General features: G+C 44.7%; 1 protein-coding gene across 1 annotated transcript in view; it reads right to left on the reverse strand.

The window, feature by feature from the left end:
• ABCC11 (ATP binding cassette subfamily C member 11) overlaps positions 1-20582 on the reverse strand; it is a 98238-nt gene that overhangs the window by 57672 nt on the left and 19984 nt on the right. The window contains exons 4-7 of the mRNA XM_027977814.3: positions 16060-16218; positions 11062-11209; positions 8216-8449; positions 1681-1854 (exon numbers count right to left, since the gene is read on the reverse strand). Of these exons, the coding sequence (XP_027833615.2) occupies positions 1681-1854; positions 8216-8449; positions 11062-11209; positions 16060-16218 (715 nt within the window). The remainder of the gene's footprint in view (positions 1-1680; positions 1855-8215; positions 8450-11061; positions 11210-16059; positions 16219-20582) is intronic.

A 20582-nucleotide genomic window follows, 5' to 3' on the forward strand; every position in this document is an offset into this window, starting at 1 on the left:
AGCCAGGCTTTGGCTAACTAAACAGAAACATGACTTCTCTGCCTCTGGGAACCCTAAAGTGAAAGTAAAGTTGCTCAGTCAAGTCCGACTCTTTGCAACCCCATGGACTGTAGCCCACCAGGCTCTTCAGTCCATGAAATTTTCCAGGCAAGAGTACTAAACCCTCTACAAATTACATCACATTTAAAAAAAAAATTTATTGAAGTATAGTTAATTTTTAGTGCTGTATTAATTTAAAAGATGCTTATTCCTTGGAAGAAAAGTTATGACCAACCTAGATAGCATATTAAAAAGCAGAGACATTACTTTGCCGACTAAGGTCCATCTAGTCAAGGCTATGGTTTTCCCAGTAGTCATGTATGGATGTGAGAGTTGGACTGTGAAGAAGGCTGCAGCGCCGAAGAATTGATGCTTTTGAACTGTGGTGTTGGAGAAGACTCTTGAGAGTCCCTTGGACTGCAAGGAGATCCAATCAGTCCATTCTGATCAGCCCTGGGATTTCTTTGGAAGGAATGATGCTAAAGCTGAAACTCCAGCACTTTGGCCACCTCATGCGAAGAGTTGACTCATGGGAAAAGACTCTGATGCTGGGAGGGATTGGGGGCAGGAGGAGAAGGGGATGACAGAGGATGAGATGGCTGGATGGCATCACGGACTCGATGGACGTGAGTCTGAGTGAACTCCGGGAGTTGGTGATGGACAGGGAGGCCTGGCATGCTACGATTCATGGGGTCGCAAAGAATCAGACACGACTGAGTGACTGAACTGAACTGAATTTCTCAGTACAGCAAAATGACTCAGTTATACATACATATATATATATAAATAATTTTCCATTATGGTTTGTTACAGGATATTGAATATGGTTTCCTTGCTATGCGGTAGGACAGCTGCTGCTGCTGATAAGTCACTTTAGTCGTGTCCAACTCTGTGCGACCCCAAAGATGGCAGTCCACCAGCAGTCTGGTGGCTCCCCTGTCCCTGGGATTCTCCAGGCAAGAACACTGGAGTGGGTTGCCATTTCCTTCTCCAATGCATGAAAGTGAAAAGCGAAAGTGAAGTCGCTCAGTCATGTCTGACTCTTCGCGACCCCATGGGCTGCAGCCTACCAGGCTCCTCCATCCATGGGATTTTCGGCAAGAGTACTGGAGTGGGGTGCCATTGCCTTCTCCATGCAGTAGGACTACAATCACCTTTTGATTACAGTGCCTGAACTGACAAAGGAAAACACTCCATTTCAATAAATCAGAGCACACAAATCCAAGAGTCACTTCCTGTTTTGCCCATTTATTTCAGCTGAATCTTTGGCAGCAAATTTGCTTCCCTTCCCCCATTAAACTGCCAATGTTCTATGCTGTCAGCTCTATTATACTAGCACATTCTGGGTAAAAGAGAAGGAACTCCACAGAGGATAGCTACTGAGGAAAGTCCGTGAAGCAGATCATCACTCACAGAAACCCACGAGGGGGACCTCACCCATCAGATTCACTTCTTATTAATATTTATGAGGCCCCAGCATGGTGGCCAGAAAACCATTCGACAGAGGAATTGACGCTGAAGCTCACTTGCAATAGAATGAGCAGTCAACAAGGGTCAGCCTTCCCACTCAAGCACCCCCAATCCCAGAGCCCTAAGAGTTCTGGGGAATGTCCAGAATCCAATGGGTGGCAAAGACATTACCTGCAGTGGCAAAAACAGAAGATAGCACAGCGTGGCAATGAGCGCTGTGGGCCCGAGAATGAAGCAAGAGGTAATGCTGCAGACTGTCAACACTGAGCTGGTGAGCACGACCAGGGGCCCGTAGTACACTCCCTCGAACAGATAGTTTACGTCGCTGGTGAAGAAGCTAATGGCCTGTAAGACAAGAAGCCCGTGGACACAGGTGTCACCCCTCCAGTTCCCAGAAGAGGCTGCATGTGTGTGTGACAGGTGGCTTCGCCATGCCGTCTATGGGCCAGCAAGCTTGAGAGGCAGGGTGGTAGAGTGGAGAGACACCCAGGTTCACAGGTCTCATGTGGCTAACTGCGTGACCCCGGACAAGTTACTTTGCCACTCTGAGCCTCCACCTGTAAAGCTGGAATGATTACACCTACTCCACATGGTTACTGTAAGAGTGTCAATGAGATAAATACCTGCACACATAGACTGCACCCAACGAACGTTACATTTTTGAACTATTGCTACTACTACTAATTAGCTACTACTATTGCTACTACTACTAACATTGCTACTACTACTAATAGCCAGATTCCACAGAGCTGCTTCTAGTATTTTATTCCATTCCATTCCATTCCATTCATTCTAATAATAATACCTGCATTTTTTGGCAGGAGCTGAGTCTTTTTCTCCTTCTCCTTTCTCTTTTTTGCTATAGATTCTTCTGCCCACTCCCTCCGTCCCCAGCATGTACTGCCTAGTACATTGTATAAAAGCTGACATTCCAAGTCACAAAATATTTAAGGAATCAATTCGTTAATGTCTTTTGGAATTACCAACCTGAATTCCTAAGAAGTGGTCTTCTTTTCATTTTAACCCAGTCTCCTTCCAGTGCCCAGAATGTGTCCCAGGCTAAGCTTTTAAAAATTTTTAGTGTTGGGTGAGCATGACTCTGTACAGCCAGTTTGGAGGACAAGTTAACAGTATCTTTTAAAAACTAATAATTACACAAACCCCATGACTGTCACTTTGATTTCTCCGTTGAGAAACACTCTGATGTGCTGGAGGAAGCACATAAGGATGCTGATTATAGCACTGCCCATAGCAGCAAACCCAGAAACATCCTAAATGTCCATTGGTGGGGGAAGGTTAAAGCACTCACTTAAGAAGTGTTAGTTAATACTGGATCCTGGAGCACACTGTCAGTGTTGATGCCTCACGCTTGTCATTTATGGAACCACAGACATGTGGCTCAGTCGCTCCATGCCTCTGTTGCCTCATCAGTAAAATGGGAATAATAAAACAACCTACTTTATAGCGTTGGTGTGAGAACTGAATGAGGTAGCGCATATAAAATATTTTCACACATTGAGAAGGCTATATGGCGGTGATAGAAATGGACAAAAGTGATCCACAGGTAAAAGCTACCAGTTATAAGATAAATAAGTCCTGGGAATGTAAGGCACAGCATGGTGACGATAGTTAACAAAACAGTATTGTATACCTGGAAGTTGCTAAGAAAATAGATCTTAAAAATCCTCATCACAAGAAAAGTCTGTTAACTAAACTTGTTGTGGCGACCACTTTGCAATGCATGCATACAGCAAATTGTGCTGTCTGCTTGCGTGCGTGCTAAATCACTTCAGTCGTGTCCGACTCTTTGCGACCCTATGGACTGTAGCCCACCAGGCTCCTCTGTCCATGGGATTCTCCAGGCAAGAGTACTGGAGTGGCTTGCCATGCCCTCCTCCATGGGATCTTCCCCACCCAGGAAAGACCCATGTCTCTCATGCCTCCTACATTGGCAGTTGGGATCTTTACCACTAACGCCACCTGAGAAGGCCCATTATGCTGTATATTTTGAACTAATACAAAGTTCTACATCAATTATATCATGGTAAAAAATAAAGAAAAGAGAAAGTGCTTTAATTATGAGTAAGCATCACTGAAAAGTAATGAGGAAGATCTAAATGTGCCAACATGGAAATTCAAGACATAGTGAGGAGAGAAGAAAAAACTGCAAAATGATGTCATGATGTAGTGCCACTGATGTAAAAATCTCACCCCAAACTACGTATCTTACACTTTCTATTGGTAAAACCAAGTTGCAGGACTATGTAAAATGCAGTATGATTTGTGCAAAAACATGCACACAAAATATATTATGTTTTCTGTGGGTAATTCACATGTGTACCTAAATGTACTTTTAAAAGTTGGAAGGTGATGTTAGTTCAGCCATAGGAGGAGTGACCAGGTGTAGGGGGTCATCTATACTATTTTTCCTGTTTCTTTCCTAAGGAGAAAGTATTCGGGTGTGCTTTTTTTAACTTTTTTTTCTATTGCTTTTTTAATTAAAAGTTTTACAATGTTGTGTTAGTTTCTGCCAGAAATGTAAACTGATACAGCCGTTATAGAAAACAGTATGGAGATTCCTTTAGAAACTAGGATGGGACTAAATCTATTATCTGACCCAGCAACCCCACTACTGGGCATATATCCTGAGAAGAAGACACACGTAACCCCAATGTTCACAGCAGCATCTTTTATGATAGCCAGGACATGGACACAACCCAGGTGTCCTTAAAATTAATTTAAATATAAAATTTATGGAAGCAACTCTCTCGAAATCCTCATATGAGCAACTACTTTCATCTTCAGTTCCAAATGGATCGTCTTATTTTCTGCTTCTGTGAAGATGTTGGGAAAGTTGGACTTCACATATAGTAGGGCTTAGAACAGACAAACAGAAAAGGAAGCAGCGTTGGCCTGAATGCAGAAGATCTCCTTAGCAAGGCAGGTGACATCTAGGGTTCAGAGCCTGGAATCTGCAGCCAGGCTCTGCCATTTACCAATCGTGTGACCTTGTCCAAGTTTCATACCCTTTCCTGGCCTCAGTTTCCACCTCCATGACAATGGGAACAATAACAGAAGCTATCACGTAAGAGGTCATCAGAGGACCGAGTGAGCTAACTTAGTGATGCATTTGGGATAATATCTGGCTCAGAGGATGTTCACAGTTACTGTGATAACTTTGCTGAGAACAGGGAGGAGGGCTGCCGTGGATCCTTTAGCTCTAGTCAAGTGCAGGAGGACAGGGTAGCTTTGATGCTTAAGGCCTAAAAGGAATTAATGATGCAACTGAACACGTGAATCACTGCCCCTCTGCCACATGCTTTATACATGCTAACTCACATAATCCCGTAAGAGAACACTTCTGCAAGGTTGGTCCTATTACTATCCCACAGCTCCAGAGAGGCTGAACAAGTTGCCTAAGGTTAGAGAATGAGTAAGATGGTGAAGAAGAACAGTAATAATGATAACAATACATTATCATGTAAGATAAAAATCTTACATTTGTTGGTACTTAAGTTAGAAGAAGCATCTGTTTGGGGGCAATGGTTCATTTAGCAGACTGTTTTTTGGAGATTGTCCTGTGTAATTCAGATGCTGGGCTTTTTGAGGGATAGAGTTGTGGATCTCAAATAGTTCATGTCTTTGAAGGGAGCTCATCTGAGTGGAGAGACCAGATTTGGGCTTGGTGGGGAGTAGGGTCAGAAAGAGGGGGTCTAGAGATACTATCACAAAGGAGAGACCATCTCAGCTAGGCCTTTGAAGATTGAATGAGATTTTGAAAGGGCAGGGGGAGTGATGTGAACAAAGCTGCCTGAAGGCGGACATGCCTGGTCTGTCTGGGGCTAGAGGTTTAGCCCTGCCTGGCCAGGAGGGTAGAAGTCAACCTAGGACTACAGAAAGGAACATAGGAAGAGATGAGGCAGGAGAGCCGCTGAGGCCAGATCACAAAGGAGTTTGTTTGAGAGGAAAGAGCCAGAGCAGGGATGTCCTTTCCAAAAATTAAATTATCTGTTTCAATATAAAAGTAATCCACGCTCGTCAAGGCAATTGGTAAGCAGTAGAAAAGCAGAGACGGAGAAGGCAATGGCACTCCACTCCAGTACTCTTGCCTGGAAAATCCCATGGGCAGAGGAGCCTGGTAGGTGGCAGTCCATGGGGTTGCTAAGAGTCAGACACGACTGAGCGACTTCCCTTTCACTTTTCACTTTCCTGCATTGGAGAAGGAAATGGCAACCCACTCCAGTGTTCTTGCCTGGGGAATCCCAGGGATGGGGAAGCCTGGTGGGCTGCTGTCTCTGGGGTGGCACAGAGTCGGACACGACTGAAGTGACTTAGCAGCAGCAGTAGTGGTGATAGTAGAAACACAGAGAAAGTGAAATTACACATAGAAAATTCCAATGTCCCCCCATGACTCTGGGTCATACTTGGTCGTATATCTTCTTCAGTCTCTGCCCTTGCTTGTGTTATGCTATAAGAAGCTCCAGCTAGGAAATAACCCATCAGTAACAATAACCAGGCAGCTGTAAGTATTCCTCCTCTGCAGATAAGAAAATTAACACCCAGAGAGATTATCTCTGCTTGTTTTCCCTTGAGCTACCAAGTCCTCCCATACCTTCCTCCTCAGGGCATCTGAGGGGATGTGGTTTCTGATGTGCTTCTACTGGGGATTCGTGTTTTTTTGTTTTAATTTTTAGCTGCATGAAGGATCTTAGTTCCCTGACCAGAGATGGAACCCATATCCCCTTACAATGAAAGCATGGAGTCTTAAACACTGGACCACCTGGGAAGTCCCAAGATTTTCGTCTTTTTAGCCACTGCTATACGCCTTTGGTGCGCTTCCCTCATAGCTCACTTGGTAAAGAACTGGCCTGCAATGCAGGAGACCCCAGTTCGATGCCTGGGTCAGGAAGATCTGCTGGAGAAGGGATAGGCTACCCACTCTGGTGTTCTTGGGCTTCCTTTGTGGCTGGTAAAGAATCTGCCTGCAATGCAGAAGACCTGGGTTTGATCCTTAGATTGGGAAGATCCAATCTAAGAGAAAGGAAAGGCTACCCACTCCAGTATTCTGGCCTGGACTGATCCCCTCAGATGACTTGGGAAGAAAAGTATGGGAGGACTTGGTAGCTCAAGAGATTAAAATGCCAGCATCCACTGGATCATCGAAAAAGCAAGAGAGTTCCAGAAAAACATCTACTTCTGCTGATTGACTACACCAAAGCCTATGACTGTGTGGATCACAACAAACTGTGGAAAATTCTTAAAGAGATGGGAATACCAGACCACCTTACCTGTCTCCTGAGAAATCTGTATGCAGGTCAAGAAACAACAGTTAGAACTGGACATAGAACAATAGACTGGTTCCAAATTGGGAAAGGAATACATCAAGGCTATATATTGTCACCCTGCTTATTTAACTTATATGCAGAGTATATCATGTGAAATGCTGGGCTAAATGAACCACAAGCTGGAATCAAGATTGCTGGGAGAAATATCAATAACCTCAAATATGCAGATGATACTACCCTTATGGCAGAAAGTGAAGAGGAACTAAAAAAGCCTCTTGATGAAAGTGAAAGAGGACAGTGAAAAAGTTGGCTTAAAGCTCCTTTCAAAACACTAAGATCATGGCATCCAGTCCCATCACTTCATGGCAAATACATGGGGAAACAATGGAAACAGTGAGAGACTTTATTTTCTTGGGCTCCAAACTCACTGCAAATGGTGACTGCAGCCATGAAGTTAAAAGACACTTGCTCCTTGGAAGAAAAGCTATGACCAACTTAGCATATTAAAAAGCAGAGACATTACTTTGCCAACAAAAGTCCGTTTAGTCAAAGCTATGGTTTTTCCAGTAGTCATGTATGGGTGTGAGAGTTGGACCATAAAGAAAGCTGAGTGCCAAAGAATTGATCCTTTTGAACTGTGATGTTGGAGAAGACTCTTGAGAGTCCCTTGGACTGCAAGGAGATCAAACCAGTCCATCCTAAAGGAAATCCGTCCTGAATATTCATTCGAAGGACTGATGCTAAAGCTGAACCTCCAATACTCTGGCCATCTGATACAAAGAGCTGACTCATTTGAAAAGACCCTGATGCTGGGAAAGGTTGAAGGCAGGAGGAGAAGGGGACAACAGAGGATGAGATGATTGGATGGCATCACCAACTTGATGGACATAAGTTTGAGCAAGCTCCGGGAGTTGGTGATAGACAGGGAGGCCTGGCGTGCTGCAGTCCATGGGGTCGCAGAGTCAGACACGACTAAGCAACTGAACTGAACTGTACTCATAGGTGGAGAAGGAAATGGCAAACCACGCCAGTATTCTTGCCTGGAGGATCTCATGAATGGAGGAGCCTAGTGGGCTACAGTCTATGGGGTCACAAAGAGTCAGACACAACTGAAGTGACTTAGCACGTACCTGTAGGGCCTAGAACAGGGCTTGGCCCAAAGCATACCTCAGTAACAATTTATTGAATGGATGGATAAATCCTCTCTAAGGCTCTGAATACAGTTGGAATCTCATTTACTGTTGACCTGCTCTTATGATCCCAGAGGCAATTATTGATGGTTATCAACACTCACCCTGGAAGTGATTTCCTTTCTCTTTCTTCCTTGTCCCCAGCCTTTTCTCCGTCCCTTGGCCTCCAGGGTAAGGAGGTATGGAGGAGGAGGAGGAAATACCCCCTCAATGTGCAGCCTCGTCACTTACCTCTCCCACAGTGATGTGTGTTAGAGACTTAAATTGCATCAGCTTCTCAAAGGCAAAGGAGAAGACAGCTGCACGAAACCTGACTCCTGTGCGCTGGTTGATGACCCAGCATGAGCACATGCTCAGAGACTTCAGACATTCCGTGAAAAAAAGGGCAAGGCAAAGCCCAACTCCATAGGCAACGTCCCCAGATGGGTTTTCGGCGTATTCCAGGATCTTTGGTACAACAAGCATCTAAAAGGAAACAGGAGTTTGCATCACTCTGACTTCCCAATCCTGCTTTCAGGCAACACCTAACCAAAGTGCACTGGGTGTGAGGGCCTCAGGTCAAGAGAGGCGGCTTACTAGATGATCACAACTGACTCAAGCACAATTCTGCACTCAGAAGATCACAGTCCAGTTGGAGGACACTTAGGAGGTCAACTGACCCAGATCTGAAGCCCGGCTCCACCACCTCATACTGGTCCTAAAACCAAACAGGATGCTCTGGCGCTCCTGGATGCAGAAGCTTATTCTGTGCCCCCTATTTCTCGTTTGTAGGGAACAGACTCCAGCCTCCATGACCTTCCCTGCATTCCTAAGGGAAGAGAGGGGATGTGGAGACAAGGAAGGAGCAGCCAAGAAACAATAGTGCAGTCTTGGGCAGGGTCCTGGTTCCTCCTCAAGGGATACACACAACAATATTTTTGAGCTCTTCTGCAGAATTAAAATGCCCAACAAATGGAAGCTGCTAACTACTTGATGAAATACTCTACTCCAGAGAGAAGGTCACAGTTTGAAAACCTCAAGAACCACAGAAGCTCATCAGAAAACCTCCTGAGGCCAGATTAAAGGAGTGCAGGCCCTACACACACCCTGATCTCATCAGCAAACCTCACCCTTGAACCATTGCTATAAAGTGAAAATGTTAGTCACTCAGTCATGTCTGACTCTTTGTGACTCCATGAACTGTAGCCCACCACTCCATGGAATTCTCCAGGCAAGAATTCTGGAGCGGGTTGCCATTTTCTACTCAAGGAGATCTACCCAACCCTGGGATCAAACCTGGGTCTCCATCACTGCAGGCAAATTCTTTACTGTCTGAGCCATGAGGGTTGGTATAAAACTCCTCACCAAATCCCCCTGAATTGGGACACACAGTTTTGAGGTCTTTAGCCCACTGTGTCCCCATTTGCCTGGCAAAGCAATGAAGCTATTCTTTTCTGTGTGAGTGTGTGGGTGCTTGGTCACTCAGTTGTGTCCAGCTCTTTGTGACTTCATGGGCTGTAGCCCACCAGGTTCCTCTGTCCACGGAATTTCCTACTCCAGGGGCTCTTCCCAACTCAGGGACTGAACCCATGTCTCTTGCGTCTCCTGCACTGGCAGAGGGATTTTTTTTTTTTTTTTTTTTTAACCACTGGTTCCACCTGGGAAGCCCTTCACCAAAACTCTGTCTCTGAGATTTGATTTGGCACCAGAGTACAGAGACCACATTTCAGCATCAGTCCCAGTGGAAAATAGATTACACACACATGGAGTAATCCGGGGTTAATAACCTGACTATTTATAAAGATGTGGGCAGAACTGAGGAAATTTAACAGGAATGGAGAAGCACCTTGGAGCTAGCAACCACAGGGAACTAAATGGGGAGGGGAGGATGAGTTTACTGAAGCCTAGAAGGAGAAAGTCATGCAAAAAGGGCCCTTCATTTTAGGAGCTGGTCACCAACCCTCAGTGACAGGGAGGGAGGAAGTCAGAGTGATATATATCTTGCCCTCACCTTCTCCTTCCCTCCAGCCTCCAGAGGGGCTCTCCCACTGGTCAAACTCAACCAGAAGCCAGAAGCAGAGGTACCCCACAGATGTGATCTGGAGAGGTCACGCACTAGGGGCATAGCATAGGGTGGTGGACAAGGGTGGAGAGTGGATCTAGAGGGATGAATGGAGAACATGCTGTCACCCAAGTCACTTATCTCTGTGGTGTCATCAGTTGTTGCTTCCTCCTGACCTGCAGCCCCTCTCCCGCGAGCTGGTAGCAACGCCTCTATTTTCTTCTGGGAAGATGGTCGCCTGCTCCAATGCACACAGCCTAGGCTGGATCACCAATCAGAGCGTTCCACTGCTGACCAACCAAGTGAGCACATGACCCCAGCTGGGTCAGCCAGGTTCACTGTCTACAGTTGAGGAACTAATAGGAAAAGCGAGCCCATTCATCCTAACCACGGTACGTGGAATCTCCTGCATGCCCTGAGCTGTTCAGCCATTTCTCAAAGCAGCTCCCATGTCCTGAGACAGACTGAGTTATAAATGTTTTCTCTACTGAATTTATTTAATGTCACCCTATGAGGCAGACAATGTCAGGCTCTGCATTTCAAACATGAGAGTTTCCATGAGGACTATGGTTGAGAGCATCATGGGGTTCCATGAGGGAACCAAAGCACAGAAGGGGTAAACAAATTGCCCAAAGTCACCCAGAAATTAAGCAGCAGAATCAAGGTTAGAACCTAAGCACTGGCTGCAGAATTCACACTTTCAACTACTGCTAGCTCAACTGCCCCCAGAAAGCCTTCATTTTCTGAGCAGCAGTTGAGAGACCGACATCCTCATATCTTTTTGTTTGTTTGTTTATGTTTTGGGGTTTTAAAAAATTATTGTTATTTTCTTTGGCCACCCTGCATGGCATATAGGATCTTAGTTCCCCAACCAGGGATCGATCCTGCACACCCACCTCCCCCTAGTTGGAGGTGTGGAGTCCTAACTACTGACCCACCAGGGAAGTCTCAAGACATCTCCAGTTCTTGGCATGGATCTAAACATGCTAATCACCAAAGCCTGAAGACCGGATACCTCATCAAGCCTGCTACTTACGGGCCCCACAACACTTGCGATGGAGAAGCAGCAGCTCATAATTGTATCAAAAATAAGCCTTGTTCTTTGGAATCGCAGCATCACTCGAAGCACTGAAGCTTTGTCAATTCCATGCCTTGAGACTTCTTCTTCCCAGAGACGACGAAGCCTTGAAAAGAAGGAAATGGAGGCAAATGAAATCTCTTTGGTTGTGTCACCCAACTATCCCAGTTCTTGCTGGTCTAGGAACTTGGTTACAGAAATTGTCAAAGATAACACAAGGAGAGAGAACAGTACAGGGCATTTATATTGCATGCATGCCGCAGATATACATGCCTCAGCTCCAAGAATTACCGATATTTTGACATTTTTGTTTAATCTTTCCTCCCCTTCCATTATTTTTCTTTTTGCAAGAATATTTCAAGCAAATCCCAAAGATATTGTTTCATCTATAAATGCTTCAGTATGCATCTCTTCCAGATAAAACCCTAAAAAGCCACATAGTAACCATAAAACTGGTTATGAATGAATGACTATTCATTATTAATAACTATTAATAATAGTCATATATTAATAGCATAGTAAGAATGGCATTTAATTCAACTTTCTCTAATTATTTAAAAAATATGTTCTTACAGTTAGTTTCCCTAAATCAAGATCCAAATAGGTCCCACTCATTGCAGTTAAAAGACAAATCTGACAGGCCTCTTGCATCTCATTTTATCAATGAGATAAATGGTAACAATTTTCAATCCTCTGCATTTTCTGCCATTTACTTTCTAAAGAATCTGAATGATTTATCCTGTTGAGTTTTCCACATTCTGGATTTGACTGATTGCACCCCTGTGGGGCTAGTATAAGTTTCTATGCCATGTATTTCCTATTAAGCTGTTAGCTAAATCTAGAGGCATAATAAAATTCAGAATTTAAGTCAGCTGGCAAAAATACTTAATAGATGATATAGTGTATGTTCTTTTTATCACATCAGAAGACGTACAAAGTGTGCTATCCCACTTTTGGATATGTTAAACTGGATCACTGAGTTAAGGTGTGTTAGCCTGCCAAGTTCCCCATTGCTGATGATCATTGCCTATATCCACCTCCGACAGGACTGGCAAAATGGTGATTTGTCTAATTCTATCATTCCATTTATAGTTTTCAGCTTGAATTTTCTGAAAAAAAAAAAAAAAAAAATTTTTTTTCCCCCAGAACTTTCCTGGTGGTCCAGTGGCTAAAACTCCAAGTTGCCAATGCAGGGGACCTGGGTTAGATCCCTGGTCAGGGAACTAGATCCCACATGCCACCACTAAAGATTCTGCATGCTTCAACTAAGACCTGGCACAGCCAAACAAAAATAAACAAGCAAATATTAAAGAAGAAATTTCCCTCATCAACTGTTCCGTTACCCTGAAATACAGTTAGTTGAAGAAACAGCCTAAGGCTCTGAAAAACGTTGCCTTCCTTTTTATACACAAATTAAGATTCATGAAATACAGAACTCTGATCTCCAAACAGTGTCCTTATTTATTTCAGAATTCCCAAAAGGGTGTCCCAGTGTTGGATCACGCAACCAAAAATGTATCCTAATTTTGGCATTCCAAGTTAATGATGCCTGGGAGATTTGTGCTATACCAGCAAAATATGAACACCTAAAACATTTCTTTGGGGGAAAAACTGATATACTATTTGTATATACGCTTTTTAAAAAAAGCATCCAAGAAGTTTTCACGAAAAGATTTAAAATTGTATTGACTTTCCTGCACTTCTCTTTTGTTTTGGAGGCAGGAACAAGTGACTAGACAATCATCATTACCATACTCAAGGCTTCCGGACTCAGGAAGGAACAAGGGACTGGACAATCGTCATTACCATACTCAAGGCTTCCGGACTCTTAATCTCGCTCTGGATGCCTCTCCCCCCACCATGCATCCACAGTCCAATCTATCAGCTGCAGGCACCATGCTGGCTAAACTTGGATGTCCTGGCTCCTGCTTCCCTATGTCCAGTTCCACTATTTGGAAAGCGGTTAGCACTGCCCATGATGATAGCAGAGACATCACCTTGCCTACAAAGATCTGTCTAGTCGAAGCTATGGTTTTTCCAGTGGTCATGTATGGATGTGACATTTGGACCATCAGGAAGGTTGAATGCTGAAAAATTGATGCTTTTGAACTGTGGTGCTAGAGAAGACTCTTAAGAGTCCCTTGGACAGCAAGGAGATCAAACCAGTCAATCCTAAAGGAAGTCAGCTTTAAATACTAATTGGAATGACTGATGCTGAAGCTCTAATACTTCGGCCACCTCACAAAGAGCCAACTCACTGGAAAAGACCCTGATGCTGGGAAAGACTAAGGGCAGGAGGAGAAAGGGGTGACAGAGGATGAGATGGTTGGATGGCATCATCGACTCAATGGACATGATGTTAAGCAGACTCTGGGAGTTAGTGAAGGACAGGGAAACCTGGCATGCTGCAGTCCACGGGGCTGCAAAGAGTTGGACATGACTTAGCCACTGAACAACAGCAATGATGACAGCAACACGACCAGGCCAAGGGACTCCAGGCACTCGCCAAAGCTGCTGCTCCTTAGACAGCGAGAACACAGTGGACAGAAGGGACCCCCCTGTTGCGCCGCCCTCTGCCCCCAGGGCCCGACAACGGCACTAGTTGTGCCTGTTCTCCAAGAGCTCTGTCAGCATCTGGCTCTCATCCTCTCCCAGAATCTCACCAAGTCTCTCTTGAAAAAGCAGTTCTGGCCCTTTCAACTCTTGACTCCTCCAGCCATGGATACTCCCGCCCAGCCTAAACCAGAGGGAACCATTACCATGAGACCTCTCTGTCCTCCTTTCCTGCAATCAAAACTCCAGGCTTCCTTCTTTCTGAGTTATTAAAGAAAACTACCCCATTCCATCCAGGCCCACCTCTGCAGACCAGATAACCTGAGGGGCCTGAACCCTAGCTCAACAAAGCAAAAATGTCCCCATGACACCTGTCTGTGTTGGAGGGTTCTATTGTTTGCAGATGCTATTGCTCAGATCAAACCACGGGGCTGCCTCTCCTCATTCTAGCCCTCCCTCCACACATGACACAATCCACAGAAACAACCAGCTCTAGAGTCGGTTCTACTTTGACTAAATAAATCCAAGTCTTCCATAGCCTACCCACAGCTCTCTGGGCAACTCTATCTGTTTCTGGCCATGATTATTAGATTCAGATTCAAGAGACGTGGTTTCAAATTTTACCTCCTCCATTCATTCATGATATGATTCAAGGAACATATTTCTCTTAATTCTGGTTCTTCATTTGTAAGATGGGGGAAACAACATCTGCCTTGTTTATTTCATAATCCTTTTGTGATGGTCAAAGGAGACAATGGGTGGGGAGATGCTCTATAATTAAGAATAGCTAACATGAGAGGAATTATGGTGATCATAGGATGAAGATGATGGTGGTGACAATGGTAATCCTGCCGAGAATGGTGATGAGGATGATGGTTGGCACTTTGTCAGCCCATCCTCATAGAAAACAAAGCAGCTCTTTTGAAGGATTAGGGAAGGCACAACCCAGGACTCTGCCTATTAAATGGTGTGCCAAGTTGCTTCAGTCATGTCTGACTCTCTGTGACCCTATGGACGGTAGCCCATCAGACTCCTCTGTCCATGGGATTCTCTAGGCATGAACACTGGAGTGGGTTGCCAGGCCCCCCTCCAGGGGATCTTTCTGAAACAAGGATGGAACCCATGTCTCCTGAGTCTCTTGCTTTGTCAAGGGAGTTCTTTACCACTAGTGCCACCTGGGAAGCTCTGTTAAATGGTGAACACATAGAAAGAAATCCCTCCAAAAGTGTGAATGCACGGGAAATTACCATTTCAAAGAATCATGTAAGGATGGAGTGATTGCAAAAACGTTGGTGGTGAGGCATTGTGAGTTACAGAATAAAAAAGGCAGCACCAGTGGGCAGAAAGTGAACAGAAGTAAATTAGGAGACCTGGTCTTCGCAGTGGTTAGGGAAGAACAAGCAAGCTAACATTTAACTGATGGCCTATGATGCGTCTCGCATTTTTCCAGGTGCTTTACATCAAATCTATTATCTCTTTTGACTCTTACAACGAGCCAATGAGGGGCAATGAGAGATATTTTTTTATAATTCACTATCTTATACATAAAAACATAGGTAAGTAAACTCCTCTGACATCATAGCTGGTAAGAAGTGAGATTCTACCAATATCTGACATTATCCAAGAGGTGCTCCCTGGAACCTCTATTTTTTTTCTGAGTCTAAGAAGCAATGGGTCAAAATTCAACCAGTTTCTGCTTTCTCAGTGGCTTCACTACACTGATTTTCTTTATAAATCTCTGAGACCTGGTGATAGCATCTGACGGTTCACAAACTCCCTGACCACTGAATATTCTCAGGAAGGCTCTTAGAGTGCCATCATGTCTGGGATACATTTGGAAAATACCATCTACATCTGGGGTCTCTCGTGAAGAACCTAGAGGTAACATTAGTACAGGACATTCCAGGTCACTCGTTCCCACCCCCCGCCCTTTTGATCTAATTTCACCTGTGAGGTAGATGGTACAGGAAATTTAATCCCACAATGATTAGTGGTTGCGTAAGGTGGCTTAAGAGCCTGGGCTACTAGCCAAAATTTAATAATCTGTGACACAGGTAAATGCTTTATCCACACACCAAAAAAGGCAAAAGGGACAAGAAGCAGTACTTTCTTTCTCAGGGTCCGGGGACCTCAGACAGACCCAATAAAAGATGAGAATTCTCGTTCCGGGAAAAGTTCTCCAGAAAAAGCAACAATTATTTAATACATAAATTATTACTTAACTCCAGATTAAGAGCCTCCGATAGAAGGAGGGTTCCTGCTACAAAGGCAGAACTGATATATTTCACTCGTCTGAAGATGAACCACTACCCCCCTCCCCTTAAACACACATGGAAGCATCTCTGGCCACCGACTGCCGAGACATGGTCTTTAACCCCACTGGCTCGCCCAGCATGACTTTACCTTTTGGCATTTTTGTCGGCAGCATCGTGTACTGACAGCGGGGGGATGCTGTTCTCATCTAAGCATCTTCGAAAACCTCGAAACATGAGCGGGCTGAGCCATGACAGCGTGAGGTAGGAGAGCAGGCCAGCATCATCCAGGGGCTGGGGCTCGGGAGACCTAGCAGAAGACCACAGGCAGCATGGTGACGCTGGGGCGTGGGCTCCAGCGGTGGACAGCTCGGTCACAGGCAGAGCTTGGAAGAGACGCATGAGGACTGGGGGAAAACCACAGTGAGGATTCTACACTGTCTACATGGAAAAAAAATATCTTTTCATGACTATTGTTAACATCACAAATAACAGCCATGAAAAAATATTTATTTCCTACATCCAGAGGACCACACTGTGGTTTTCTCCCCAGTTCTCAAAGTTAAAAACCAGAAGCAACACAAACACCCAGTAACAGGGAATGATTTAAAAAGAAAGAAAACAAATATGGCATATCCTGCACCATGTTGTAGAAAACAGTGCGGAAGGGTCTAAAAATAGGGATGATGTACATGTAGAACATGGAACAGGCTCTAAGCATACTGAAAAATAGGTCACTTGAAGATCAAGAAATTTAGCATATTTTTACTTATATAAAAAAGGAAGAAATAAGGGAAGTTAGACAGAGAACAATATACACATATCTATATTATATATAATAAACATCAAATTATATAACAATTTATATCAACTCATTCATAGATTGACTTTGAAGTAGGGGTTAGAAATTGCAAGAGAGCAAAACTAAATTCTCACCACTTTAAATTTGTGTGCTCTGCTTCTGTAACTTTCATCAGTTCAGTTCAGTTCAGTTGCTCAGTCGTGTCCGACTCTTTGCGATCCCATGAATCGCAGCATGCCAGGCCTCCCTGTCCATCACCAACTCCCGGAGTTCACTCAGACTCACGTCCATCGAGTCCGTGATGCCATCCAGCCATCTCATCCTCTGTCGTCCCCTTCTCCTCCTGCTCCCAATCCCTCCCAGCATCAAAGTCTTCTCCAATGAGTCAACTCTTCACATGAGGTGGCTAAAGTACTGGAGTTTCAGCTTTAGCATCATTCCTTCCAAAGAAATCCCAGGGCTGATCTTCAGAATGGATTGGTTGGATCTTCTTGCAGTCCAAGGGATTCTCAAGAGTCTTCTCCAACACCACAGTTCAAAAGTATCAATTCTTTGGCGCTCAGCCTTCTTCACAGACCAACTCTCACATCCATACATGACTACTGGAAAAACCATAGCCTTGACTAGATGGACCTTAGTTGGCAAAGTAATGTCTCTGCTTTTGAATATGCTGTCTAGGTTGGTCATACTTTTCTTCCAAGGAGTAAGCGTCTTTTAATTTCATGGCTGCAGTCACCATCTGCAGTGATTGTGGAGCCCCCCAAAATAAAGTCTGACCCTTTTCCACTGTTTCCCCATCTATTTCCTATGGAGTGATGGGACCGGATGCCATGATCTTCGTTTTATGAATATTGAGCTTTAAGCCAACTTTTTCACTCTCCTCTTTTACTTTCATCAAGAGGCTTTTTAGTTCCTCTTCACTTTCTGCCATAAGGGTGGTGTCATCTGCATATCTGAGGTTATTGATACTTTTCCTGGCAATCTTGATTCCAGCTTGTGTTTCTTCCAGCCCAGCGTTTCTCATGATGTACTCTGCATAGAAGTTAAATAAGCAGACAATATACAGCCTTGATGTACTTCTTTCCCAATTTGGAACCAGTCTGTTGTTCCATGTCCAGTTCTAACTGTTGCTTCCTGGCCTGCATACAGATTTCTCAAGAGGCAGGTCAGGTGGTCTGGTATTCCCATCTCCTTCAGAATTTTCCACAGTTTATTGTGATCCACACAGTCAAAGGCTTTGGCATAGTAAATAAAGCAGAAATAGATGTTTTTCTGGAACTCTCTTGCTTTTTCTATGATCCAGCAGATGTTGGCAATTTGATCTCTGGTCCCTCTGCCTTTTCTAAAACAAGCTTGAACATCTGGAAGTTCATGGTTCACGTATTGCTGAAGCCTGGCTTGGAGAATTTTGAGCATTACTTTACTAATGTGTGAGATGAGTGCAATTGTGTGGTAGTTTGAGCATTCTTTGGCATTGCCTTTCTTTGGGATTGGAATGAAAACACCTTTTCCAGTGCTGTGGCCACTGCTGAGTTTTCCAAATTTGCTGGCATATTGAGTGCAGCACTTTCACAGCATCATGTTTCAGGATTTGAAATAGCTCAACTGGAATTCCATCACCTCCACTAGCTTTGTTCGTAGTGATGCTTTCTAAGGCCCACTTGACTTCACATTCCAAGATGTCTGGCTCTAGATGAGTGATCACACCATCGTGATTATCCCGGTCGTGAAGATCCTTTTTGTACAGTTCTTCCATGTATTCTTGCCACCTCTTCTTAATATCTTCTGTTTCTGTTAGGTCCATACAATTTCTGTCTTTTATCAAGCCCATCTTTGCATGAACTGTTCCCTTGGTATCTCTAATTTTCTTGAAGAGATCTCCAGTCTTTCCCATTCTGTTCTTTTCCTCTATTTCTTTGCATTGATCGCTGAAGAAGGCTTTCTTATCTCTTCTTGCTATTCTTTGGAACTCTGCAGTCAGATGCTTATATCTTTTCTTTTCTCCTTGGCTTTTTGCTTCTCTTCTTTTCACAGCTATTTGTAAGGCTTCCCCAGACAGCCATTTTGCTTTTTTGCATTTCTTTTACATGGGGATGGTCTTGATCCCTGTCTCCTGTAAGCGCAGGTGTCAGCGGCAGGCCCACGCACTAGGCGCGGCTGAGAGCTACCCCACGTCCAAGGTCAGGGGCAGCGGCCTAGAGTGCCAGGCTGTGACGGCGCAGGAACAGCCAAGTGGAGCTACCCCACATCCGAGGTCGGGGGCGACGGCCGGGAGGAGATACCCGGCGTCTGAGGCCAGGGGCGGCGGCCAGGAGGAGCTACCCCGCATCCGAGGCCAGGGGCGGTGCCCGAGGCCAAGGGCGGCAGCAGGAAGGAGCAACCCCATGTCCAAGGAGTGGTGGCTGTGCAGGTGCAGGAGGGCCTAGAGGAGCCATCCTGCATTGAAGGTCAGGAAGGGCAGCGGTAGGAGATACCCCTCATCCAAGGTAAGGAGCAGTGGCTGTGCTTTGCTGGAGCAGCCGTGAAGAGATACCCCATGCCCAAAGTAAGAGAAACCCAAGTAAGATGGTAGATGTTGCAAGAGGACATCAGAGGGCAGACACACCGAAACCATACTCACAGAAATCTAGTCAATCTAATCACACTAGGACCACAGCCTTGTCTAACTCAATGAAACTAAGCCATGCCCGCGGGACAACCCAAGACGGGTGCGTCATGGTGGAGAGGTCTGACAGATTGTGGTCCACTGGAGAAGGGAATGGCAAACCACTTCAGTATTCTTGCCTTGAGAACCCCATGAACAGTGTGAAAAGGCAAAATGATAGGATACTGAAAGAGGTACTCCCCAGGTCAGTAGGTGCCCAATATGCTACTGGAGGTCAGTGGAGAAATAACTCCAGAAAGAATGAAGGGTTGGAGCCAAAGCAAAAGCAATACCCAGCTGTGGATGTGACTAGTGATAGACGCAAGGTCCGATGCTGTAAAGAGCGATATTGCATAGGAACCTGGAATGTCAGGTCCATGAATCAAGGCAAATTGGAAGTGGTCAAACAGGAGATGGCAAGAGTGAACGTCGACATTCTAGGAATCAGTGAACTAAAATGGACTGGAATGGGTGAGTTTAACTCAGATGACCATTATATCTACTACTGTGGGCAGGAATCCCTCAGAAGAAATGGAGTAGCCATCATGGTCAACAGAAGAGCCAGAAATGCAGTAACTTCCATAAAAACTGTAAAAACAAAAAAAGTAAATAACTAAGAATGATAAGGTCATATCTTTGTGAATTGTTCACAAAAGACAAATAATGATTTCATTAAGGTGTTGAGATTGTGTGTAATTTCACTTTTTTCCAACATTTTCTCTAATGTTATATGAGGAAAATTCAACATGAAAAATGATTTGGGGAGATAGATGTGAAGACAGGAATGCCAGACTTGCAAGATATTCTCTTGTTTGGGGTTATGGCCTCTTTTCTCCACATTCTGGCCCTTTGCATCCTTCCAGCCCACCAGCAATCATGGTTGTACGTTCTGGGCAATGCTGGCCGGGCCTCTGTGGGAGAGGCTGGGAGAGAAGAACTGAGGGAAGGTGAGACGTTGTAGGAGACCATCTGTGGGGCCATCTGTGACGGCGAGGATTGGGCCGGAACCGATGTGCCGGGGCTGATATTCCAAGGGCCCAGCAGAAACAATTTTTCTCTAAGGCTGTCCAGGTGAACTCAAGTGCCAAGGTTCTCGATTGATTTGGTGGGTAACAATGTAACTGGTGTTGACAGAAGCTCAAATTTAAAAAATAGAAAAACCACTGCTGTTTGTTTGTTAGAAAAACACTGGAGCAAAGAGAAATTCCTAAATACAAAATTTTTCCCA

Source organism: Ovis aries, chromosome 14 (assembly GCF_016772045.2).
Source record: "Ovis aries strain OAR_USU_Benz2616 breed Rambouillet chromosome 14, ARS-UI_Ramb_v3.0, whole genome shotgun sequence".
Lineage (NCBI taxonomy): Eukaryota > Metazoa > Chordata > Mammalia > Artiodactyla > Bovidae > Ovis > Ovis aries.